The 26,742-nt window shown below is 40.0% G+C and overlaps 1 protein-coding gene across 1 annotated transcript in view; it reads left to right on the forward strand.

Annotated features, from left to right (window-relative positions):
* The window catches only part of KCNQ5 (potassium voltage-gated channel subfamily Q member 5), a 746,121-nt gene that overhangs the window by 645,256 nt on the left and 74,123 nt on the right, over positions 1 to 26,742 (forward strand). The window contains exons 7-9 of the mRNA XM_073626797.1: positions 1,698 to 1,793; positions 24,197 to 24,291; positions 26,116 to 26,142. Coding sequence (XP_073482898.1) covers positions 1,698 to 1,793; positions 24,197 to 24,291; positions 26,116 to 26,142 — 218 coding nt within the window. The remainder of the gene's footprint in view (positions 1 to 1,697; positions 1,794 to 24,196; positions 24,292 to 26,115; positions 26,143 to 26,742) is intronic.

The following is a 26,742-nucleotide window of genomic DNA, read 5'->3' on the forward strand; positions in this document are numbered from 1 at the left end:
TGGGCAATCATGAGAAAATATGGGCTGTCCCCGCACGCACCACCAATGCCGCCCAACCAAGCAAAAATTCATCCCTCATTTTTTTCTTGCAAAATTCCCCCCTCATTTCCCCAACAACAATTTGAGGGAGGGGTCAGTGGTGGGGACAGTTATAGACACCCCTAACACCTTTGTGGTTGTACCTGGGGCAGACCGCACTACAGTTGTGCTCAAAAGTTTGCATACCCTGGCAGACATTGTGAAATTTTGGCATTAATATTGAAAATATGACTGATCATGCCAAAAAAACGATCTTTGATTTAAGGATAGCAATCACATGAAGCCATTTATTATCATATGGTTTTTGGATCCTTTTTAAATCATAATAATAACAGAAATCACCCAAATTGCCCTGATAAAAAGTTTACATACCCTGGAATGTTTGGCCTTGGTACAGACACAGAAGGTGACACACACAGGTTAAAATGGCAATTAAAGGTTAATTTCAACATCTGTGGCTTTTTAAATTGCAATTAGTGTCTGTGTATAAATAGTCAATGAGTTAGCTCTCACATGGATGCACTAAGCAGGCTAGACACTGAGCCATGAGGTGGTAGAAAAGAACAGTCAAAAGACCTGCGTAACAAGGCAATGAAACTACAAAGATGGAAAAGGATATAAAAAGATATCCAAAGCCTTGAACGTGCCACTCAGTACTGTTCAATCACTTAATAAGAAGTAGAAAAGTTGGGGATCTCTTGATACCAAGCCAAGGTCAGGTAGATCAAGAAAGATTTCAGCCACAACTGCCACAGGAACTGTTCTACTATTTATACACAGACACTAATTGTGATTTAAAAAGCCACAAAAGTGGGAAAATAACCTTTAATTGGCATTTTAACCTGTGTGTGCCACCTTCTGTGTCTGTACCAAGGCCAAACATTCCAGGGTATGTAAACTTTTTATCAGGGCCATTTAGGTGATTTCTGTTATCATTATGATTTTAAAAGGATCTAAAAAACTATGTGATACTAAATGGCTTTATGTGATTGCTATCCTTAAATAAAAGACAGTTTTTCAGCATGATTAGTCATATTTTCAATATTAATGCCAACATTTCACAATTTCTGCCAGGGTATGCAAACTTTTGAGCACAACTGTACCTGTGCCCATCCCACACATAAGGTTTGCCACTGAAGTGAAAGTTCACTTTAAAAAGTGAATGCTAGTAAATAATGTAAACCTATGAATACCCAACCATAAATGAGGGAAATTTAAAATACAGCAATCCTGCTACCACATTCATTTATGATTTATTTACTAAGCTCAGTGAATATTCATTGATTAACAGTGTAAAGAAAATAAATCTAGATATCAAACCCCTACAACCTCTGCATTATAGGCATTTTAAAGAGGGGGTAGAAAACCCTGTCAACTACCCAACTTCACATTTCTATCAAGGGATGAAACAGAGGACCTTTGTAAACACTTATGGCACAACAATACATAGCATCATTCCTATATGTGGTGCCTTTAGCCCTACAGCGCTGATAACCATCAAAGTCACAGAACAAAAATGTTTTAAAAAAAGCAAAGAAATATGTACATTAGTTGTTTTAAAGGCCCTTTAGTGCTTGTATTTGTTTCCTATGGTAATTAATATTTGCCAATGATTATTGCAGTATCAGTAACAGACCAACTAACACATTACATTACAGGGTATTCTTGGATCCGGGTTTGCCTTAAAAGTTCAGGAACAGCACCGACAGAAGCACTTTGAAAAGAGGAGGAATCCTGCTGCTAGTTTAATTCAGGTGAGGGCAAAGAAATCTTGTATGTTCTTGTGACCTTTGCGAAATACAAATCCAATGTAATCAAAGCCAGAATATGCATTTACAGTACGTCTTTTATCATAATAACATGCTGATGCATGCTTTAAAAATCTTTCAATTAAATGACTCGATTTGTTAAGGGCAGGAACCTATTCCTCTATTATCACAGAGAACAAGATACTGATGTTTTCTTATCACACAAAAAAAGTTAAATATGCAGTAAATCTTTAGGAAAAAAATATTCTTTAAGGGCTTAAAAGCTGAGAAAGTTTTACCCTGTAAGACATGAATAAGTTGCATGAGACACATAATGTCATTTTCATGTGTTCAACACATGATCCAACATACTTTATGGTGGAAACACAGTGAAATGTATGCATAAAGCACTTTGATCAGTTTTCATAACAATGTGACCAAAAAAACATAAGCAGGAAAAACAGAGCTCCATAAACACATAGCTAACTGTAAGCACATTCATGGGCTGGACAGCAATCAAATGTGTGCATCCACATGACAAATGCACTTTCATTATTATCTAAGTACATTACAAGCTCATGTATGTATGTATCAGTGGTTCCAGAAGCATTTACCAAGAGCAATAAGAACATATAGCTGTGTGCAGATTTGCATTTTTTTCCTGTGCTTCTTTGGCATTGCAGTGTAATGCACCTTGCCTCTGCATGTCTGCATGTTTATCTTACTAATTCAGTAGAATTGAAAAAAGTGAAAGAAGTTTCTCCCATACAGTCAAGAAAGCATTTTGAATAAGTAACCTTACTTTAGATGGCCTTTAGATTTTTTTTTTAATCTTAAGCTTACTAAAATAGTATGCACCTGTGTGGTAACTGAAGGCTGGGCCACTGCATGGTGGGAACATTGGACAATAGTTCAGCCCCTCTCACAGCACCTCCACTTAAATGGGCCTTATGACATAAAAGTGGCACCCCCCAACAGAGATAACCTTGTCCCCAGGCTCAGTGATGTCAATTCGTGTCTTGAATGTCTTTTCAAAGGGTTTCTTGCAAACACCAAGAGGTTGAGCTGGGTGAAATACGCAGCAGAGCACATCTTTTCAAAGCTAGTAATCTATGCATGGAACCCAGATTTAGCCTGCACACAGCAGACAGAAGTGGCATCTAATACAGAGGTTCCTATGTTTTCTCCGTACCAGGCAGTGACTCCCCTGCAATATCATTAAAACTACTGGATCAACATAAGTAAAGGAGTAGGCAAGTGGTGATTCATGTAGTGTCCCCAGTAGAATCCTTAAAGTAGTCAGATCATCGTGGGTAAGGTCAATTCTTAAGTAATTATTAAGCACCCATGGTAGGCCCAGTGGACTGAGGCCCTCAGACCTGATCAAGAGCCCAGTACCTTAGACCCAGATAATGGCATGTAGGCAAAGATCCCTTCAGAAGCATGGTAAGGACTTTTGTTAAAGCAAGTCCAAAACCTACCAACAACAAAGTCATCAGTGGTTGGCTAAGCAACCAACAATAGGGCCAACTATAATGCATCTCTAGATCAGTCCTCTGGATCTCTCAACATAGAGCCTTGACGACACAACATATGAAGCAACTGAGCACACCCTACAGGAGAAATAAATGTACTACAGCAAAACTGTGCAGGTTTAAGAAGGCCTGAGGGTGAGGGAACACATCCCTTTGAGTACACAGAAGGAGGAAAGCAATGCAAGCAGTATGCAGCTGTATCAAGCCTTGTGTGTATGGTAGATACAGCCTTCACTTGTTTCATTCTGTCAGGATTAACAGTTGTGGTGGTATATTGCTCTTGCTTAAAATGCACATATTTTTGTTGTTTATATGCCAAAAAAATAGCAGTCTATTAAGATTGTCTTAGTTACAAACAAATGACTTTATTATTGCACGGTCAGTATTTCCTGTATTTTCTGTGCATTAAAAAGCAAAATAACCTTGGGCCCATAAAACCAATAGTCATTTGGTTACACTAAACAACAGGGTCTTAACATATGCCTGCAAACAAAATGATTTTTTTTATTGTTATCAGAGGTATGGTATTATGATTGAAGAATGACAAATGTACTGTTTACCTTCTGATTTACGGTATTACCTCTGCATCACTATAACAATCTGAGTACAATTGTACCTTTAGCAAAACATATCCAAATCGAATACTCCTTGCCCCCCTGAACTGATCCACACTTAAGTTGGCCATAGACAGCTTTCCACTGAATCAGCCAAAATTGAAGCCATGCGTGGCCTTGTCGGTACCACCAGGCTGGACAAAAGTTGATTTAAAAATTGATTAAGATGGGCAGCACATAGACAGACTCTTGTCAATAACCAGTGTGCACAAACACATCAATGCATCCTTGTGTGCCAGCACGCCTAGGCGTACACGTCTGCCTGCCTAGGCACACGCCTGTGCATGTCCAATCCTGGGAATGGCATGAAGTTGCCTATTTAAAGGAGGCCCTGATGTGTGCTAAATGCTGGATGTTCTTCAGCTCCCTGTGATCCTTGTTCCTCTGCTATCAGCAGAACAGTGACTGCATCCTCTTGAGTTTTCAGATAGCTGCAAGTTTTGCAGCTACTTAAATATGATAATCAGCAGTGGAGATTCATTCAATCACACTGTTTAGTATGAATTGATGAATTATTGATTCTTACTGAACAAGAGAAATCTAGACATATGGCTGGAATTAAGCCTACTCTGATGCACAGTCACAATCTGCACATGCACCATTATCTGCTAGTGGCTGCAAACATCGAAGCAGGCTGCACTTCTGCTACTGAGGTATGTAGCTGGGTTACTGGGTTTTAGAGTAAATTACTTCTGGATGGCAAGGGAAGGTGGTTTAGTGTTAGTTTTGTCAAAAGGTACAGCTGGTCTTTAGAGCTGAACTCCAGGCAAACAGCTAAATACAAACATGGGAGTTGCTTTACCTTCTGAGATGTGTATTTCTGTTCATCAAGCCCTCAGCTGTACACAACTCTGCCAGATGACATCGCCAGGCTGGTGGTGACTTGATTTTTCTCTTCTGCACTTAAGCAATGCAGGTTGGCTACGTCCCCGCCCCCAGCCTGTGACTGTACGTGAAGGAGCAAAAACTGACTGCTCACTCAGCTTCTCCTCCTATCAGCATGTTCTTTGTCAGAACATGTGCACTACAACACAACTCATTGGCTCTTAGTAAAGCCCCACCCACCCTCTATGCATTTGTGTCTCCTTGTCTCAATACTTTGGTATGAAGGACTGCAAGAATATGACATAAATTTAAATTCAGGTACTTACACTAGCATTTAAAATACATTAAATATTTTTTTAATGACCAAAAAGCTGTTTTTATTTTTTATATCTGCCCCGAGTTCACCTTTAAAAGGTTGCATTTAAGCAAAAAATTGTTTTTACATTGTCATATAGGGTGATTTAGCAATAATTCATTTTAATACTATAGAAGTACAAAGATAACATTGCAAGTACATTTTATTCATCATTCACATTTTGATTGCATTAAGTTGTAAATTAGCACACACAGTGGCCAGGTAAACTGTTAAACATTAAAGCAGAACTTTTCATTTTGGATAGAGCTAGGGAGGGTTATAATCGCTGTCAGATTTTTTTTCTGTGTCCCATTGCAGAGATTTCGCTTCACTTAGTGTCCCATAGACAAACAGGGAGTGGGAGGAAATCCCTGCCAACTACTCACTTCAGCCCCGGAAGGATTTACCCCCTTAATAACCAGGCCATTTTTTTCGATACGGCACTGCGTCACTTTAACTGACAATTGCGAGGTCGTGCGACGTGGTACCCAAACAAAATTGATGTCCTTTCTTCCCCACAAATTTGGTGGTATTTTATCACCTCTGCGGTTTTTATTTTTTGCACTATAAACAAAAAAAGACTGACAATTTTAAGAAAAAAAGCTATATTTTTTACTTTTTGCTATAATAAATATCCCCCCCCCCCCAAAAAAAAAAAAAAAATGTAAAAAATGTATTTCTTCCTCAGTTTAGGCCAATATGTATTCTTCTTTTTGGTAAAAAAAATCGCAATAAGCGTATATTGGTTTGCTCAAAAGTTATAGCGTCTACAAAATAGGGGATAGATTTATGGCATTTTTATTTTTTAATTTTTTTTACTAGTAATGGCGGCGATCAGCGATTTTTTGTGGGACTGTGACAATGCAGTGGACAGATCGGACACTTTTGACACTTTTTTGGGACCAGTGATATTTATACAGCAACAGTGCTATAAAAATGCACTGATTACTGTATAAATGACACTGGCAGGGAAGGGGTTAACACGAGTGGTGATCAAGGGGTTAAATGTGTTCCTTGGGAGGTGTTTCTAACTTTGGGGGGATGGGACTGACTGGAGGAGAAGAGAGATCACTGTTCCTGGTCACTAGGAACAGACAATCTCTCTCTACTCTCCCGTCAGAATGGGGATCTGTTTGTTTATATTGACAGATCTCCGTTCTGGCTCTCTGTGGAGCGATCGAGGGTGGCCGGCGGACATTGCGGCTGCCGGTCACGCGTATCGGCTCTGGCGCCGTGCGCGCACCCACTGTATCTATTGCATGAATCGACGTACAGCTATGGCAATAGAGCCAACCTGCCACAGTATAATAACGGCAGCTGGTTGGCAAGTGGCTAAAGGAAATTCCTTGGGGACCCCCAGATCTATTGTCCCTATTGGAAGATTTCCCCTCTATTACTTTTCCAGGGACAACCCAAATTTGGGTTTTTTTTTTACTTTCAATGATAATGGTAAAAAAATTAAAATAGAGAGTATTCTTCTTAACATCGGCACAGATGGCAATAAAAATGGCAGGTGTTCTAATCCCTCTGCCTTCTGTCCAAAACGAAAAAAAAAAGGTGTGCCTTAATTATAGTTTAAATATTGGTCCTGGTTAATATCAGACTTCACTGAAGCAGCATTGTACTGTATGCACAGGGAACTACATGATATGCCTGTTGCTGAGTGTTATGCTTTGTTATACTCCAAAACCCTTTTCTAATTCTGATCTGGTTTTATTAATATGCTTTGCTGACAGTTCTTTATAGGACTCCAGTATTCTTGATTAACAACATCCTTTTTATTTCTTAGGCAATGTGTAATATTAAAATAATGTTCAAGCAGGTTTCTTAAAGGGTAACTCCGCTTTGGTTAAAACATTTTTTATAACATGTCATTGATACAGACGTTTTTGTAATTAACTGTAATTAAATATTGTGTTTATAGTCCAGTTTGCAGTAAATTAAAATTGCAAAAGTTAAAATATCTATTTGTGAGCTTCGACAAAACTGTAGTAGGCAGGACTTTGACGTTTATTTATTTATTTAAAGGGACCCTGTCACCAGACCATTCATGTTAACAACAATGTTACCATAAGACAGTGGTTCTCAACTCCTGTCCTCAGGACCCACCAACAGGCCAGATTTTAAGTATTACCTTGTGGAGAATACTGCAATCGCTGAGCAGCAAACGATATCACCTGTGATGTATTTCAGTTATCTTGCAAACCTGGCCTGTTAAAGGGTCCTGAGGACAGGAGTTGAGAACCACTGCCATAAGATTATATGTGCATATAACATATTATATGCATATTATTATTATTTATTTGTAAAACACTGCCCTGTGTAAATATTTAAAATGGCTGAGACTACTAATGGGAGCCACCATTTTGTATATAATGTCAGCAGTCTCAGCAGGGTGAGAGCTGATATTCAAGGACATGGCTGGGATGTGATCGAGGTAAGCCGCACATCGCTGAAGCTCCGCACCTGCCATTCTGTTCTGACATCCTGCGGGCGCTTCCCTCACCATTCCCGACTCCATTCGGTTATCTGCCACTCCTACAGCACTATCGCTCCTCTCCGGTGCTGCAAATGTTTCTGGGCAACCCACTCATCCCTGTACTCCTCTCGCTCATCCTCAATAGCAGCCATCTTACTCACGAGGTCTTCAGTGTCGGTGACCACACAGACTGCTCCAGCGGCTTCAGAAATGTCATTAAAGTGACACTTTGTAGTAGTCCCCTTCGCTTTTTCCTTGGCTGCTATCTAAAAGGTTATGTAGGGACATGAGAAGAGGGTAGGGCAGAGGTGCTTGGCCATCACAGAAAATAATTAAACATTACCAGAGGAGGACAGGGCCATGACATGCAAGGAGGGAGGGGGCTGTGCTAGGGAATTTATTTTTCCTGAAGAAGTCAAATTTGTCACCAATTTCTAAGAAACATTGCAAGTAAATACGAAAAAAAAAAATTACTGGAAGGAAAAATTCTGCAAGTAAGCATTTAAAATACCTACATTTTGAGTGCGTTTACCTGCATTTTTTTTTAAAGAGGAACTTCACCCTTATCCTCAAAATGACAACAAAGGAATTTTTAGAATTGTTTAGTAATGGCAATCTACAAACTTATTGATAACTGCAGGCTTATATTTTCTGCATTTTATTTCTCCCCATTCTTCTCACGGTGGTCATTTTCGCTAAAGGTAGATGAATCCATCTCTCTTTCTTCCTGGAACTATGGGTCTGCCCCCTGGAACATGTGACAGTGCACATCTTCTGAGAGGGAAGACACTGGTGATATAATGTTCCCAGGATGCATCTCTATGTGTCTGGTTACATCACCAGTGCCTCACTCCACCAGGAAGTGTAAAAACAGCAAATTTAGGTAAAGGCAAAAAAATATTTGTTTAACTAATGAATGCAAAATGATTTAATACCAGCATGCAGAGCTACATTCTGATGCGATTTTCAGTAAAAGAGCTGGAAGGTCTGCTTTAAGTTGGTGGCAGGGTCTCTTTAAGTGATCAAGGGAGGAATACTTTTTTTAGCTCAGCAAAGTGGAGTTATACTTTAACTACTGTTTAATTTCTCTGTATTTTCTTTGTGTGTTGCATATAACTGACTAGACATTGCTGTTTAGTACTGATGGAAATACAGCTGGGGTTCTTCAAAAGTAATCTAACTGCATTTTTATTACTACCTTTAAGTACTTATATAAGCTTGTCTTCTGTGTCTTCTTTTGTCTGTATGTGATAACAAATGTCTTCAATGTCCAGCTCTGACAGGGAGCAATGATCCTTTGTTTTAAAGTGGTTGTAAACCCGCACATATACCCAGTGAAGTGAACAGCCTCAGATGATACACAGAGATGAGACAAATCCTCCTACATAGGTTTTACTAGTTTATCTGCAGTCTTCTCTTCCCTACACCCTTTCAAAATTGTGGAAAAGTGTTAAAATCTTTTTTCTTCTGTCAGGAGCACAGAGGAGGGGGCTGAGAGACTGCTGTATCAGTGTGTGACAGCTGATTGGAGGAAAGGCACATCACCCTCCACACAGCAAAAGAACTGTGTTCTGAATAGACAAGCTGTCTGCTGAGCTCTCTCTCCCCCCTCCCGACACAAATTTATCTCATGTGTCAGGAAAACTTCTCAGAAGTGACTTGTGCTGATAACAGAGGAACGCAGCGCGAGAGAGAAACGACACTTAGGCCCTGTTCACACCTGAATGAATTTCTGATTGAAGCTTGTAGCCCCAAAACGCTCAACAAGCCAGATCCCAATGGCCCCTATTCACATATGAGCGCTCTGTTGCCTGAAGCAAAATGCCTGTTGCTCCAAAAAGTACATGAGCTTCTTTTTGGCCGATTACAAGTGTTTTTGGCCCCATAGACTTCAATAGAAACACCTGACTTGAGCGTTTTACGAGCGTTTTTTTGCTCATTTTCTGCTCAAACAACAGCTCTCCACCCCTAATTTCCTCTCCCTCTCCTCCCCCTAGTGCTTTCTATTCGCTAAACAAAAACACCTGAAGCTGTAAAAGGCTTGTAATACACTTCTAAAACGCTTTAAAAATGCTTGTAAAAAGTTACAAAAACACTTAAACAAACTCCCGAAAAACACAGTAAATTTCTACGCTCAGGAGCGAACAGAGTGCGAATAGAGCTTAGGAGAAAGATAAGTAAACAACACAGATATATGTACTTTGGTCGGATTCCATGACTGAGGTTTACAACCACTTTAAGTCTTTCTGGGTTTTGAAAAGCAACAGCAAGAATCGCCAGAGCTCAAACTAGGATGCAGAACAAATTACCATTTTTATGTGTCTTAAAAGATCTCTCCATCTAATATAATTGTTTAACATACACTGCATGGCTAGCACTAAAATTAGACATGGGCCTCTGAAAATTTTTTAAACTGTGCTGTATCTAAAGTTGACAGGTAAAGGTGGTCCTGATCAATATTCCAGTCTAATGCAACTTAGGCACCCGCTTGTACTTATTTTAGTTAAAGTGTTGAGGTAAAGTTCAGCAAAAACAGGCCAAATTCCAAACCATGTATGGGCACTGTGGTTGTACTGGTCGACTTCTGTACAACCACCCCAATGTTGGGTTTCCCTGCTCGATCAGCATCACAGGTTATAGCTGATCAGTGTATTTTGACTGCGGACAAGTCTCCTTGCTGTCAGAATACAATAGCTCAGTGAGGAGGATTCTCCCGCCCTCATCGAGTGTGTGGATGGAGGAACTGAGTCTTTTTTTTTTTTTTTTTTTTTTCAAACCATTGGTTGAACGAAAAAAACTGACTCAAGTTTGGGCTGCTTTGTTGTGCAGATCAAGCCAACCTAGGTCAGAAGTCTGTCCATTCAAATCCATTTGGCCCTCTATTTATTGATGTGCCTACCCAAACGTAGCTCATGTTTTGGGTCAAAACTGGGTTTTACTGCTGATATATGTAGAATGAACCTTAAAGATGAATTCCAGCCTTACCTTCACTCGCACACAATTGTACAGGCTTCTCTCCTGTACAGAAATTACTAATTCTGATTTAGCTGCACATTAGAGGCTGCATCAAGTCAGATGGAGCCCACCTCATTTCAGGGATGAAGAACCTTCAGAATCCTCAAGCCCCTTCCTTCCCAGTCCTAGTTAATTCCATCATGGAGACTCAGCATCACCTATAGACATTACAAAAAGCAGTGTGCATTCAAATGCAACCTTGCAAAGAATGCTCACTCATCCAGACGGGCATCCACCAATCAAAGCTTTTGATATAACTCTTTCCAAGAGCCAGCCTGCGTGTATCAAGACTGAAGGCTCAGAAATAATGAGGCAGGGTGATGTGATCTTTTGAGGAAGCTATGTACAGCATCCTGTCAGCCCCGCCCACCAGTCATAATCTGCCTGCTTTGGATAAAGAAGCACGAAGACCCAGTAATGGTATTACTGGTTCCAAAAAAGTTATGTAATGAAAATTGAATGCTTTTATTTGCAATTTTCTTTAGCATGTTGGTAATGGGAAAGAGAAACCAAGGAAGGCAAAGTATGAGAGGATTATAGTCCAGCTGCAAGCAACTAAAAAATTACCTCTTGCAGTGGGACTGTGCCTGTGCTCATTCAGGGCTAGACTGGTCCTGGCAGCTTCTTCTCTCTTACACTCCAGAAGTTTAGGGTCCTGGTGTCATCAAGAGCAAAGCAGGGTCCATAGCCTTTCAATGGACATGGTGATGCCGAGAGACAGTCCACCACCAAAGCCGGAGGAGTGGAAGATCAGGTAAGTAAAACTGCTTCTCCTCTCTCATAGACAAAACAAGCTATTAATCCTTTCATTGCTGGCACAGTCCCACTGCAAGGCATCATTTAAAATGTTCCCAGAGTTTGCCTTTAAACTCCAGCTTTATATGTTTAATGTGACACAATTTCCAAAGCATTATTTATTAAAACCTGCTATTAGATGGAGAAACCTTTGTATTACAATATACTGTAAATGACTAATAATGTTGTACCAACAGCAGATATAAAGACTATGAAATGTTGTCACCAAATGTGAAATTTCACATAGACGCTACGCTAGGAAAAAGCATTTCACATTTCGATGTCGATTTCAAGTGTCATTTAAACGATGTGAAGAAGTCAATCAAGTCTGAGAGCAATTAGCTAACATGCGTGAATAACATGGCAATTTATCGTCTCCATATACCTCATTGTTTTAAATAATTGTTCAGTGTTTTATTTGGCTTTGCCCTGTTTTAAATTTGCAATAATATTTTGAGAAAGAAAAATGTGTTTAGTTCTGCAGCTCATTCATTTATTTTTATAATGCGCATTTGATATACTGTATTTTGTGCATTACAGCAGTTATAACACTGTTCATCATTTAACTGAATATACAGAGAGTGAGAAAGAGGGTTGATGAAATATTCTGATGTTACTAGTCTAATAATCTATTCAGGAATTATTCTGTGATCAGAGATAAAAGTGGATTGTTCTGACTGGTACATCATTTATCAGTTATGATATGAACTGTATCCCTATGCCCTCTGTAATTTACATAGTCTTTGTTTTACTTGATACAATTTTCTTGTATTTCATAAAGCACATTCTGTCGAAAATAATCTCTCATTTTGATGCAACATGTTTCTGGATTTGTCACTGATTTTTAAAAAATACTTGCAGGCATTCTTAAAAACGGAACTCCAGTGTGGAGTTTTTTTACTCTCTCACTGCCCCCCACTGACCCTCCCTGAACCTCCCCAATCTTTTTTTTTTTTTTCAAAGAAAACGTTATAAATATCTTCTTCAATGCAGGCTTCTTGCCACTCAGGTGGTGCCAAATTCTCTTCCTGTTCATTGTCATCAGCGACGGGGTGGGCTTTTTTCCTGAGCTTGATATGTGAGTGCATTTCAGTTCCTGAGTACTGTGAGCCCAGCCTGTATATCAAAAACAAGCTGGGCTCATAAGTAAGGATGAGCCGAACACCCCCCCCCCCCGGCTTGGTTCGCACCAGAACTTGCGAACAGGCAAAACATTTGGAAGAACACACGAACACTGTTAAAGTCTATGGGACACGAACATGAAAAATCAAAAGTGCTCATTTTAAAGGCTTATATGCAAGTTATTGCCATAAAAAGTGTTTGGGGACCTGGGTCCTGCTCCAGGAGACATGTATCAATCTAAAAAAAAGTTTAAAAACGGCCATTTTTTCGGGAGCAGTGGTATTAATAATGCTTGTGTCCCGCATACTGCAAGCTTCTCGCTTTGACAGCTGTTATATAGCTGAGGGCGGGGCCGCCTGGTGACGTAAATGGGTGACCCCGCCCCCTCTGACGCCACGTGACATCAGAGGAAGGCGGGGCCACCGTTTACGTCACCAGGTGGTCCCGCCCTCAGCTATATAACAGTTGTCCTCAAGCAGTGTCACTCGGCGGGAGCCTCCCATGGAGAAGGAGCTGTTACTTTTTTTTTTTTTGGTTTGTCGGGCGGCTTGAGATGGATTTACATCGCGGGACATTTTTATTTTTAATAAAGGACTTGTCCCAAAGTGTCTCCTGTCTTTTTTACTATTTTTGACACTTTTTTGTGAATTAGTAGGGGTACAATGTACCCGTTACGAATCCAAATGGGGGGCTGGGATCTGGGGGTCCCCTTGTTAAAGGGGGCTTCCAGATTCCGATAAGCCCCCCACCCGCAGACCTCCACAACCACCGGGCAAGGGTTGTGGGGATGAGGCCCTTGTCCCCATCAACATGGGGACAAGGTGCTTTGGGGACCCCAAAGCACCCCCCTATGTTGAGGGCACATGGCCTGGTACGGTTCAGGAGGGGGGTGCTCTCTCGTCCCTCCTATTTTCCTGTGGCCTGCCAGGTTGCGTGCTCGGATAAGGGTCTGGCATGGATTTTGGGGGGACCCAAACGCCATTTTATTTATTTTGGTGCAGGGTTCCCCTTAAAATCCATACCAGACCTGGAAGGTCTGGTATGGATTTTAGGGGGACCCCTACGCCATTTTTAAAAAAGAATTGGAGCAGGGTTCCCCTTAGTATTCATACCAGACCTGAAGGGCCTGGTATGGATTTTGGTGGGACCCCACGCAATTTTTTTTTTAAAGTTTGGTTTGGGGTTCCCCTTAATATTCATACCAGACCCAAAGATCCTGGTATTTGTATTCCTTACAAATCTGCCAGAGACACTAAACTTTTATCCTCCAAACGTGAAATGCTAAGTCAGAACACAAATGTAGGATCATATCAGGGCCGGGATCTGAGCCCACAACCTCGGCTGCATCTGGAAGTAGCTCTCTATGCTGAGCCACCTGGTCAGCATTCTTGCTAAACCTTTGGATAATCTTGTCTTGTACCTTGTTTCTTGTGGACCTTGAACTCCTTGCTTTTCCTATGAACTTTCTATCTAAGCTGTGCCTTTGCACTTCTTGTTTCTCAGATTATTGTGCTCTCTCCAGCCAATATCTTGCTCCTTTGTATACCTTCAGCTGTCCTTATCATCACTACCACTCATTACTGACCTTTGGCTTGTTCTTCGTCTATGCTTTTGCTTGATCCCAACCTGCAACAAGTTTTTACCGATCTTTGGCTTGTTTACTGACTACGCATTTGCTTGATTCTTACCTGCTATATCTGCTATATCTGCTACTGAGCCCTGGCTTGCTCACTTCCTGGTGAAGTGATCCTGAGGACTGTTACCTGGTACTAACAACCAGCAAAACTAATCTCCACCATCAGGAGCTCTGGTGAATACCGCTTAGGGCTTAGACTTAGTACCTCGGGTGAGCCCTCATCATTCGCCAGGGTGACCTGCTTGTGTAATCATCCTGCTGGTTGGTGGGAGCCTTTCTACTTCTAAATCTACTGGGCTCCAACCCTGACCCCAGACCATGGCAGAATAATCTGTCCCAAACATGGAGGCCGCAATAGCATATGCTGTGGCTCCTTTCAGGCAGCAAATTGCAAAGCTGCAGGAGTTCATTGTTACCTACCAAGAAAAATTAGTCAAACTGGAATGTGTGGTGAAAGAGCAACTGGAAGGAATCCATGCTGTGCATAACAAAATTGCTGGACTTACATTCCTGAGATGAGGCCAATGCAGGTATGCCTCTACCGCTCATGTTCAATGGAGACCCCTGCCATTACAGAGGTTTCCTTATCCAGTGTTGAATAGATATTTCAACATGCAACCCACTGTATTTACATCCGAGGAAAAGGGTAGATGCTCTGTTGTTGAGTACACAGCTGAATTCTGACGTTGGATCTCAGATACCACTTGAAACCTGAAAGTTTCTCTGATTCTAACACTCCCGAACCTATGCAGGTTGATGCTATTAAGAGATTCATTTCTACTCAGGAGAAAGAGAGGCGGCACAGTGGTGTAGTGGATAGCACTTTCGCCTAGCAGTAAGAAGGGTCACTGGTTTGAATCCCAACCACGACACTACCTGCCTGGAGTTTGCATGTTCTCCCTGTGCCTGCGTGGGTTTCCTCCGGGTACTCCGGTTTCCTCCCACACTCCAAAGACATGCTGGTAGGTTAATTGAATCCTGTCTAAATTGCCCCTAGTATGTATGTATGAATGTGAGTTAGGGACCTTAGACTGTAATCTCCTTGAGGGTAGGGACTGATGTGAATGTACAATGTATATGTAAAGAGCTGCATAAATTGACGGCGCTATATAAGTACCTTAAATAAATAAATAAATAAAATGTTCAGAGAACTTAATAATTTTGTGGGGACTCTGGGTATTAAGCATTGTAATTGTCCCAACAAAGTCAAAAGAACAATTGCTGTGACTGATGTTATAGTGCCTGAACAAACTCCATTACCCAGCCTGTCTCTCCACTGATCCATTAAAAAAAATAAAGTAAATTTTATACTCATTTTATCACCCCTACTAAACCTATTCCTTGATCTGCTATGCTGGGCTCTGGGGCCAGGGGGAAATTTATAGACATAGAGTTTGCCCAAAAAAACAGAATTCAAACAAGAAATAAATCTGCCCCTATTGATATGGAGATGGTTGATGGTTCACTTTTATCATCAGGACCTGTTACCCATGAAACAGTTCCTCTGGTACTCCAGTTTGAGGCTGATCATCATGAGACTATCAGCTTTCAGCTGACCGTGTCACCAAAATTCCCTGTCATTTGGGGCATTCCTTGGTTTTCCGCCGTTAATCCCGCTATCAACTGAGGATCACGGACTAAGTTGATATGGTAAATACCCAGTCATATGATAACCTGCCTCCACAATACCATCAGTTCCAAGACATCTGTGATAAAAAGAATGCAGATCAATTACCTCCTCATCGTCTGTATGATTGTCCCATGGAATTGCCTCCAGGGGCAGAAATACTTTTTGGTATACCTTTTTCAATCTGTCAGAACCTGAGTGAAAAGTGCAGGGGTCTCAAACTGGCGGCCCTCCAGCTGTTGCGAAACTACAAGTCCCATCATGCCTCTGCCTATGGGAGTCATGCTTGTAACTGTCAGCCTTGCAATGCCTCATGGGAATTGTAGTTCTGCAACAGCTGGAGGGCCACCAGTTTGAGACCCCTGGCTTAGGGAGTGGCTTGATGAGAATTTAGAGAAGGGCTTTATTAGACACTGATATTCTCCTGCAGGGGAAGCCCTGTTCTTTGTAAAAAAAAAAAGGACTCTAGTCAGTGCATTTATTACAGGGCTTTGCCAAGCAATACCAAGCTACAGCAAGCAAAGCCAGCAGAATATTAGCATTTATTAAAAAGTGAATTTGCTCCAGAGATAAAACGATAATCCTGCCACTTTATAAAACTATCAGGAACCATGAATCAGACCGAGACAGAAGTATAGTTAAATCACACTTGTTTATTAATAATAATAATAATAATAAGGTAAACAGAGTAAGCGTAGTCAAAACAAGCCAGAGTTCAGTAACCGAATCGGGTAGTCAGCCAAGCAAATGTCAGAGAGCCAAAGATAAACGTAGTAGTACAGCAGGTAGGATCAGGAGCCAAAAGGAACGTCAGCCGAGCAAGTCTTCAACAGGAACGCAGGAGAAAGTCACTGTGATGTTGACAAAGGTGAAGACAGAGATCAAGTGAGCTGGACGACTTTAAGTAGGCAGGACTGACGAGCAGAATCAACAACAGCTGGGTAACTGTGGAGAGAGATGGGAGCTGGCAATTAGCCGACAGCTGAGCGGCCAGCTCAGAGAAGGAAGGGCTGAGCCAAGCCCTGACAAAAACTCTGGTTTCGGCCGCCCCTGCGGTATTTCGTCCAGTTCTGGTCAAAAATCCTCAGAAAGGATGTGCTGGAGCTGGAGAGGTTCCAGAGAAGGGCAACAAAATGAATATGGGGACTGGAGGACCTCAATTATGAGGAACAACTACAAGCGCTAAATTTATTCTCCTTGGAAAAGAGACGCTTGAGAGGAGATATGATATCGATATACAAATATCTCTACAGTGCTCCCAGCGTAAGTATAAAACCTTTCAGTCTCAGGGAGTGTAAGAAGACATGGGGCCACACGTTGAGACTGGAAGAGAAGTGGTTTAACCTTAAGCTGCGTAGGGGGGTTTTCACTGTCAGGGCGGTAAGGATGTGGAACTCTCTTCCACAATCGGTGGTGTCAGCAGGAAGTATGGATAGTTTTAAAAGACTCTTCGACGTGCATCTTAGCTAACACAATATATATGGAGATATGGGAAATGATTTTCTACACGCACACACCAACACAGGTTGGACTGTTGTCTTTATTCAACCTCACCAACTAATGTTAGTATGTTATTATGTATTTGAATAAAATCATTAATAAAAACCGTTATCTATTTCCCTTAATCACTTAAATGTTGGAAAGACTCCTTTCTGCCAATGCCATTACAAAACTAGACTTACAGAAGGCATATGACCGTGTCTTCATTTGTCAAGTAGATTAATGGAAACCTACCTTTAGAACCAGATATCATCATTTTGAGTCCTTGGTTATGCCCTTTGGCCTTTGCAACGCTCCTGAAACTTTTCAAAACTTCCTAAATGATATTTTTCAATTGGACCAATTTGTGATTGCATATCCAGATGATATTCCCATCTTTTCTGATAACCTAAAGAATCATTGCAAGCACGTTTTCACTGTCTTTAAAGTCAAGGGAGAACCTACTTTATATCAAACTGGAAAAATTTGAGTTTGAACAAACCCAGATCCAGTTCTTGGAATATATTATTTCTCCAGAAGGAGTGAGTATGGATCCTGAGAAGATCAAAGAAGTGGTGGATTGGCCTGCCCTAGAAATGTTAAGGAAATACAACAATTTGTTGGATTTGCCAACTTCTGCAGAAAATTAACAAGAAACTTCTCTAAGGTGTTCACATCAATTGCACAGCTGACAAAGAAAGGGGTGCTTCTTTTGTGGTCACCTGAAGCACAGACGGCATTTAGTAAGCTAAAGACTCTTTTCACTTCTGCACCGATATGGTACATCCCAATCCTGAACTACTTTTTATTGTGGAAGTGGATGCTTCAGACTCTGCCATGGGAGCTATCGTTTCTCAGTGAAGAGGGGAAAAGATGCAGCTTCATCCTTGTGCTAATTTCTCTGATTTAATGTCTTCAGCCAAAATGAACTATGACATTGAGAATAAAGAGTTGCTGGCAAATAAAGTGTTACTAAACCCAGGACCTTGCATTCACTATATCTGGTCTGCCACAATACATAGAACATGGAAATGCAATTATTTAAGTAAATATAAACTGCTAAATACCTAATTCTCGTCAGCAGTATATAGTAGTTTTGGGACTTCTATCGGTGTTAAAGCTTCTAGGAGTTTTCATTCTACTCTGACTGTCCTATAAGGCTGCATGACCCCTGACTTTCTGTCTGGACAATGCTGATTGGCCCTGTGCTGATCACATGCACCCACCCAAGTAAAAAAAAACTCTCTAGCAATACACACCAAACTGAGCATGTGCAGAGTGACTCCAAAGACTCTGTCTTATCAGGAAATGGATAGGGGACAGTGGAAGATGGGGAGGATCAAATAGCCTTTTTACACAATGCGGGGCATTACCCACTTAGGCTCCACAATGAGTATAGCAAGCATGCTTTACTGTATATACAGACTGTGTTTACTGTTGTGGGCTTAGTAACATTTTAAGGAAGCCCTTTCCTGATTGGAGTCATCTGCTGGAAGGGGCTAATCATCCTGTAACTGTTATCACTGAGCATAAAAATTAGAAATTAATTTTCAAAGATTATATTCTAGATAAGCGCATTGGTCGTTATTTTTCTCTAGGTTCAAATTTATTAACTGGTATCGACCTGGGTCAACAAATGGTAAGGCCGGTGCCTTATCAAGTATGTTGTCTGAGCCTGTCCTGGAAGGCAATTCTGAATGTACAATCCTATGTCAAAAGAACTTCTTATAGGGCCACAAGTTCCAAGACATTATTGAGTCTTTTCAAAGACGGGTATGAGAACGACGCACTTCTCAATCATCCTCTTAAGAACATTAACTTAGAATACAAGAACAGCTTTTGGACTCAAGCACATTGTCTATATGTACCCAAAAAACTCCCAAATCAAACTCTGGAGCAGTACCTTTGATATTTTGTCACTTATCTTTAGGGTGACTAGGTAGACTATCTTCCTATGACAGAATTTGCTTATAACAATTCTAAACATAGCTCCACTGCTCAAAGGCCTTTTTAGACCGGGTATCATCCAGTTTTTATTTCTGATCTCCCTATCTCAACCCCAATTCCTGCTGTTACCAACAGATTAACTACATTACAGCAGATTCAGGAGAAATTGATGGAGACTTTGAAGGAGGCTCGAGAATGTTACAAGAAGGCTGCTGAAAGACATTGCAGATCACATCCTACCTTTCATGTGGGTGACAAAGTTTGGTTATCAACCAAAAATTTTAATGTACGCATTCCTTCTGCAAAGCTGGGCCACAAGTTTATGGAATCTTTTAATATTTCAGCCCAAATTAAACCAGTCACTTTTTGCTTAAAACTTCCTGATAGTTTGAAGATTCACTCTGTGTTTTTATGTATCTTTGTTTAAACCATTTCTTGAAAACCCCTTCCCTGGGAGAGTTCTCCCACCCCCTCCACCTGTTGAGGTGCAAGGTAAAAAAGAATTTGTAGTTGAGAAAAATCTTGATTCCAGTATCTTTAGGAACAAATTGTAGTATTTAGTTCAATGGGAAGGATATGGACCAGATGAAAATTCTTGGGAACCTGAGGAGAACATTTGTGCCCCTAGCTTAACAAGAGAATTCCACCAGAGGTTTCCCACAAACCTGGCCCTAAGAAATCTATGGGATGTCCTGGAAGGAGGGGAGTACTTCCAGGGCTGGGATCTGAACCCACAACCTCTGCTGCTCTCCTTGCCATCTGAGATACTGAACAGCATTCTCTCTGAACCTGTGGATAATCTTGCCTTGTACCCTGTTTCTTGTGAACCTTTAACTCCTTGCTCCTCCCATGAACTTCCTATTTAAGCCATGCCTTTGCACTTCCTGTTTGGCAAATCATTGTGCTCTCTCCAGCCAATTTCTTGCTCATTTGCAGCTGTCCTTATCTCCACTACTACTCATTACTGACCTTTGGCTTGTTTCTTGACTACACTTCTACTTGATCCCAACCTGCAACCACGTGTTATTAGCTGGTGGCTTGTTTACTGACTGCACTTTTGCTTGATCCCTGCTATATCTGCTACCAGACCCTGGCTTGCTCATTTTCTGGTGAGGTGATCCTGAGGATCGCTACCTGGTACAAAGCAGTTTCATATAAACAACCTTCTCATAAAAAAAACATACTTTTAGCAGTTAGACACATTGGGAAGAGTTAAAGTGGAACTTCACATTGAAAAAAGATAGGAAAGTATATCATATTTACTTTGTTTTAAACTTTTTTTTTTTTTTTACATTTCTTAAGTTACTTCCTTGTTTCTTGCCTAGGCAAATTATGTCATACATCCCCCGAGGCTTCAGGGGGGGGGGGGAGGATGGGTTTTCTCAGCTAAGCACACTCTGCTGAATGCATGCCTATGCTAAGGGCAGATGGATTCCAGGAAGGATTCCAGGAAGTAAATGATACATGAATCATTCACCCTTAATCAAGATGGCCACAGTCAGAAATGCTGGGGGGGGGGGTACTTTTCACAGTGATTTCTCTAAAAAATAAAGCATGAGAGCATGGAGACATGCATGGATGGGGGGGTTTGCTTTGAATATTAAAAATAAATCAAATAGTGCTTTTGGTTTGTGGTGCTCAGATGCAGTATAGATCCACTTTAAAGCTAAAGTCTTGCTTTTTTTGTATACTGCACCATACACATTAGTTATGTGTAATGCCATTACTTGTAGGTGTCTACTTTTGCTAAAAATCTTCTCCCCAGTGCCTCCTCAGGCCACTGGTTGACCTCAGTTACTATCCTGAACTGCAGCCTCTGCTACTGAGAAAAGTTGTGTCACCCACCTGCTCCTTTCTGCTCAGCTGTCATTTTCATAACTTGTCTTACTACAATCCCCCAATACATTGTGTACTGTGAATGGAGAAGGAAGGTGAATGACAGGTCTCCTCTGCCCATTCACAGAACACAATGCATTGTGGGATTGTAGTAAGGCAGTTTCTGTGACTGGCGGGGAAAGGCAGAACAGAGATGGATGAGCTGTGCAACTTTTTTCTGCAGCAGAGGCTCCACTTAACTCTAACAGCGATGGAAGACAACTGCTGAGGACAATATCTTGTGGCTGTGATACACACCATTACTCATAACTAATGGGTATGGTGCTGTATCCCCAAAAAGTATACACTAAACTTCATCCCTAAAAAGTTAGGATCTGTACATGGCATTTTCTCCTTTTCATATTAAAGTTTAGAATTTCTGAATCAGAAAAATTATGTAGTTCATCCCCAGAGCATGATTTACTGTTGGGCATAGTAAGCATGTGCAAATATGTGGCATGGCCAAAGAGGCAACGTTTTGCTTGCCCAACCAGACATACATTCACCTCACATTATTACTCTGCTCTAACCTCCAGTAAAGACTGGGGATTAGTCAAACAAGAAAATATTCTGTTTGAAAAAGTAGATGCTAGCAGAAGGGGCAGGGGGGTCTTTTGGGTAATAAAGGGTATGTGCTTCCAGTGATGGAAATCTAGCCCTGCTTATGATGTACCAATAATTTATTTTGGTTTGCTGTGCTGTCAGACTGCATGACATAGTGGAGTGAGTGGTCACAGACACAGTATTTTAGATGATATGTATGTATGCTTACTTATTACCTGCTTTCTGATTGTAAGGAAGGAGATAACTTTATATATTTTGAAACAATATCTTGCTTTTTCCATTATACTTGAGCTGTTCTGTAATATTTTAATTCATACTGGTTTGAAGAGTACAGCTTAATATTGAAAGTTTTAATGAGATACAGTATAGAGACAAATATAAAATCACAAAAGCAGGATTGCAAAGTTTAATAGCCATTATTTGCATAATTGCATTTGCTTACCAATACAGAAAATGTTTTATTTATTACTTTTTACTGCATGACCTTATTTAGTACAAACTCCTTTGCATCATAATATAAAAAAGCATGGTTTGCACTTCTCATTAACAACATATTAAAAAAGAAATAAAGATGCTCATCGGTAATGGAAAATCATACTTACGATAAATTAGAGGCCCCCAACCTATTTTAGCTCATGAGCCACATTCAAAAATAGTGAGAAAAATAACGCTCACAAAATATTCATGATGATAGAATTGGCCCATTTAAATTAGTGGGCTTTTGGTTGGCTTACTGCTCTATCTACATTTTAAAGACATACTTTATCTGACAAAAAACTTTTAGAAAACTGCTGACAGCAACATTTCAGGAACTAGAGAGATACATGTGGCCCATGACCCAGCTTAAGGACATTGTCGTCTGTCACTAGAGTTGAAGCACATGTTCTCATTTTTTGTTTTTTAATTTTAGAAATGCTGTGGATGCTTTAAAAAAGAAAAAAAATGAGAAAGGGAATTCCATCCAGTGAAAAGTAGAATAATAGTGGAACAAGGAAGGATAAGATCTGATGTTATTGTGAAACTTACATGTTGCTTTCATCCAGTATTTATAAATCAGTTTTAGAGAGTTAACATAAATTCCAATGTGGAAATCATCGGGTTTAGCCATACTTTCCAAGTGACCATTTTTTAGGTAGAGTTTCTTAGAATACCTAAAGGGCAAAAGATTGATAAAAATATACTTGCCCCAAGTCTAGTTGTAGTTGAGTTGCTCTTTGAGATTTAGCTGGACTAAGAGAGGAAAGACTTAATGGTATCCCAATTTTTAATTTGAATGTTGGAACAAATATCAGAAACCTTAATATTGAATGCATGACAAAACAGCAACATGGTGGCCAAAAGTAATGTGCAGTTGACTGTAAGCTGGTCCTTATGTTTGCACTTATCAATTTATTGATTGTATTTAACATTTATGAACCAGAGTCCAAATAAATAGAGTCATTATTTTCATGTTGCTTGGCTGAATGTAAATGATTTCACAGTAAAATAGGGAGAGGTGGTCCCCTTAAACCCCTAAGTCAGTTGTAGTGGTGTAGTGGACCAATTAACCTGATGTGAAAGTGGGATATGGCATTTTAGTTTGGGCATGATTATAAACTAAGCTTATACCGTTTATGTGTTACTATTAAGTGTAAAACCTGAAAAAAAACCTTTCCATACAAAAAAAAAGAAAAAATACTACTGTGCCTGTGTGTACCTTTCATGCCATCTGGGGTGCCCTAAGATCTTGAGGACAGGACACTGTGAGAAGCAAATACCAACTTACAACAGAAATTCCCTTGGCTGACCTCCTAGCACTTTCACAACAGTACTTAAACATAATAGGCAGGCTCAGTATCCAATGGTGAGAGCATAAACACAGAAGGGTCAGGTCAGTCATTGAATTTCCCCACTCAAAGCCACTATTTGAATATGGTATGAGCGTAATTCACATTCCTGTTCTAGGTTTACAGTTATTTTGTATGGAAAGGGTTGCATTAGGTGCATGCCTTCAGCAAGAAGAGTAAAGATTATTTGGGAGTTAATTTGATAGGATTTTGTAATCTAGGATCCTAATTCAAATGGGAAAGAATAACCTAAAACCCTTAGGTCAACAAAAACATATTTGGTTGAACATGTTGCTCATATGCCTAGTATACCATAGTCTACCAAAAGCTTCTGTTACTTCTTTTAGTTACAGTCATTTTCAGCTGTCTTGAAAATCTAACAGGCAATGCACTTGGTGTGAGCGAACTATTAATATTCCTTAACCAGTTTGGTTTTTCCATTATTTCATGTTTTGTTGGTTCCCTTGTGCTTTTTATTTTCTCCTCATACCAGGCTACGTGGCGGTTTTATTCTACTGATTCCAGTCGAACATACCTGACAGCCACCTGGCGATTTTATGAAAGTATTCTTCCACCCCTCAGGCATGTATCAATGCTATGAATGATGAATAAAGCCATGACTTGTACTGGTTTACTAATCTGCTTTTCAATTTTGTTTTATCCCCTGCTCCCTTCTGCCTTGTTTTTCTTTTTTTATTATATATCCTGCACGTAGTGTGTATGGCGTAGTTATGCGGCTGATGAGAAATCGGTTTCCATTGCTACCTGGAAGCCTCATTTGAAGGCCTTGCATACCTGCAGCCCTACAAAGTAGGTACAAATATGGCAGCTGGTGTTGTTCGTATTGTCTGTTCAACCTCTAGAACCACTAGTATTTATGTTAGTTTGTCTCCTGATTATTTTTCTGTATCACAGTCATTATTAGACCTAAACTAGTGTACAGGCTATAATCCCCAGGCTCCAAAGTAAAATCATTATATCTGGTATAAGGCAATGTCTGGAAGCATAGAACAAAGCATTTTACATTAAGCTTTAATAATTACCCTGGTATAAAATCAACACACTCAAGACATGTTCTTACACTTGCATGACCCTATTAGATGACTGAGTTTTAACTTGGCCCTTGCTTTTGTACGATTTGCAGCTTACTATATTATATTGTTCAGCCTTTCTACCAGCAAAACATCAAGTCAAGGCATATATGTTGTATGCTTCTGCTCTATTCCATGGAAACATCAACATTAGGGCACAAAGAACAAGGATAAAATTAAGAGCAGGCTTACCTGGAGGATTTTTCACTCCTCGCAACAACACATGTGTAGATGACCTTACATTTCTCTGCCAACGATAGTAAGCCCGGGTTCACACTATAATGCTCTGCGGACCGCACAGGAGCGCTGTGCGTCCCTGTTCACCGTTTCAGGGAAGAATCAGGGCTGATTCTATGCCTGAATTCGGCCCTGAAACGCAGCCAAAGACGCACAGCATTTTTGTGCAGTGCGCATCGCAGCCGCCTCGGAGATATGTGAACCGGCTCCATAGGGAGCCAGTCACATTCTCCTGCTATGCGAATTAGAGGTGCGGAAACGCACCTCTAATTCGCATAGGTGTGAACCCGGGCTTAAAGTAAAAAAGACAAGCGGTCAATCAATTTATAACTATTTCAGGAAGTGCACAGTGGGGAGAGGAATTCATTATTTTACAAGTCTTTTTTCCTTCTTAAAAGGTGTTACCACCAAAGCATCGCATAGGCATTAGTACAAGAGAATATATGCTTCCGTGTCATGTTAAACATGTAGAACTGCTGATTTATAGCACAAGCTACATTTAAATCCATAGCACCAAGTGTAATACATGGACTATTTCATTGACAATTGTCATTAAAACTACATTTACCACTTTGCTTTTTCTTTTTTCATTGCTATATGTTTTACAATTATTGTGATTTTCATTATTGCTGCTGCTTTTGATTTGTTTCTAGTAGTTTTTGACTTATCTATCCACTAATTTTGAGCAGCAATGTGCTCCGTAACCAAGGATTAGATGTATTTGTTTTCAAAATGCTAACTCAACGTAGGAACATTAACTTGGAGCCTGGGGATAAAGAGTCTATGAAAAATACTTCCTAAGTTCTGGGAAGCAAAATTGTTGAACAAACACAAATATAATTTTGTATAATTTACATAAACAAATTGCTATTGATAGTATAACTGCAATTTAAGCAAATAATGCAAACCCCTCTACTGCTGTATTCCAAAATGTAATACAAGAGACAACTTTAAATTTACTTAAAGCTACTTATTACTGCAGATTTTCTATTTAAAAGTCTACAGCTTTCTGTGAAAGTATGTGTCAGCAATGCATTTCGCTTTTCTGAGTGCTTTGCCAGTCTGCTGTGGTATGTACTGAGCATGTTGCATGAGGACTGCGGGAAGAAGACTTGTCATGTGTGCTGCTTTTTGAGCTTTGTGCCTGCTGTTAAAGCTACATTACACTAAGTTGTGTGTGTTATAATCAATTAATACCTTTATTTCCAGTTATGCAATTGTCACATGCATTGTTTATATAACACAATAATAATTAATACCGTTTGCTTAATTACATTGTTTCTTTTTCATTTACTAATACCTGAAGGAAAGAACAAGGCGAGACATCTGGCAGGTTTGTATTAAGACCATTTATTTTCTCTTTAAATTGTACATAAAAAGAAAAAACAATTACAAGAACTGATTATGAGCCATGTCACACAAGTGACATCGTAGAAGAGATGTGTAGCAGCTGCAAATCTCACACTATTTTCTAGGACGATTTGTAGCTGCCTTCAAAGTTGCCGTTGTAATTGACTATAATATATGTACTGTATGTACTACTACAAATCACAGGTGTGTCATGGTCATCAGAAGATGTCCAAGATAACATTAGCAGCTACAGAAGCTGATTATTTTGTAGTTAGCTGAATATACTGCTGAAAATGGATCACTCAGGATCTGGCTAGCAAATCACGGGAATAGTAGTGACGCCTCTGTTTACTGCAATAATATTTCCCCAGCAATAAAAATCTTAGCTAATACCTATTGCCCTTATTAAATCACGTGTGTGACTTAGCTCTATGAGATGCCAGCACAAAAAAAAAAAAAAAAACTTTTTAAAGTAATAACCAATAAAACTGAGCATATGATAAAAAAAACTACAGTAACAACCTCATGTTTAAACATCTGCAAATCCAGACAAATATCCATCATATTTTCAAGTAAAAATTTA

This window comes from Aquarana catesbeiana, linkage group LG04, assembly GCF_042186555.1.
Source record: "Aquarana catesbeiana isolate 2022-GZ linkage group LG04, ASM4218655v1, whole genome shotgun sequence".
Lineage (NCBI taxonomy): Eukaryota > Metazoa > Chordata > Amphibia > Anura > Ranidae > Aquarana > Aquarana catesbeiana.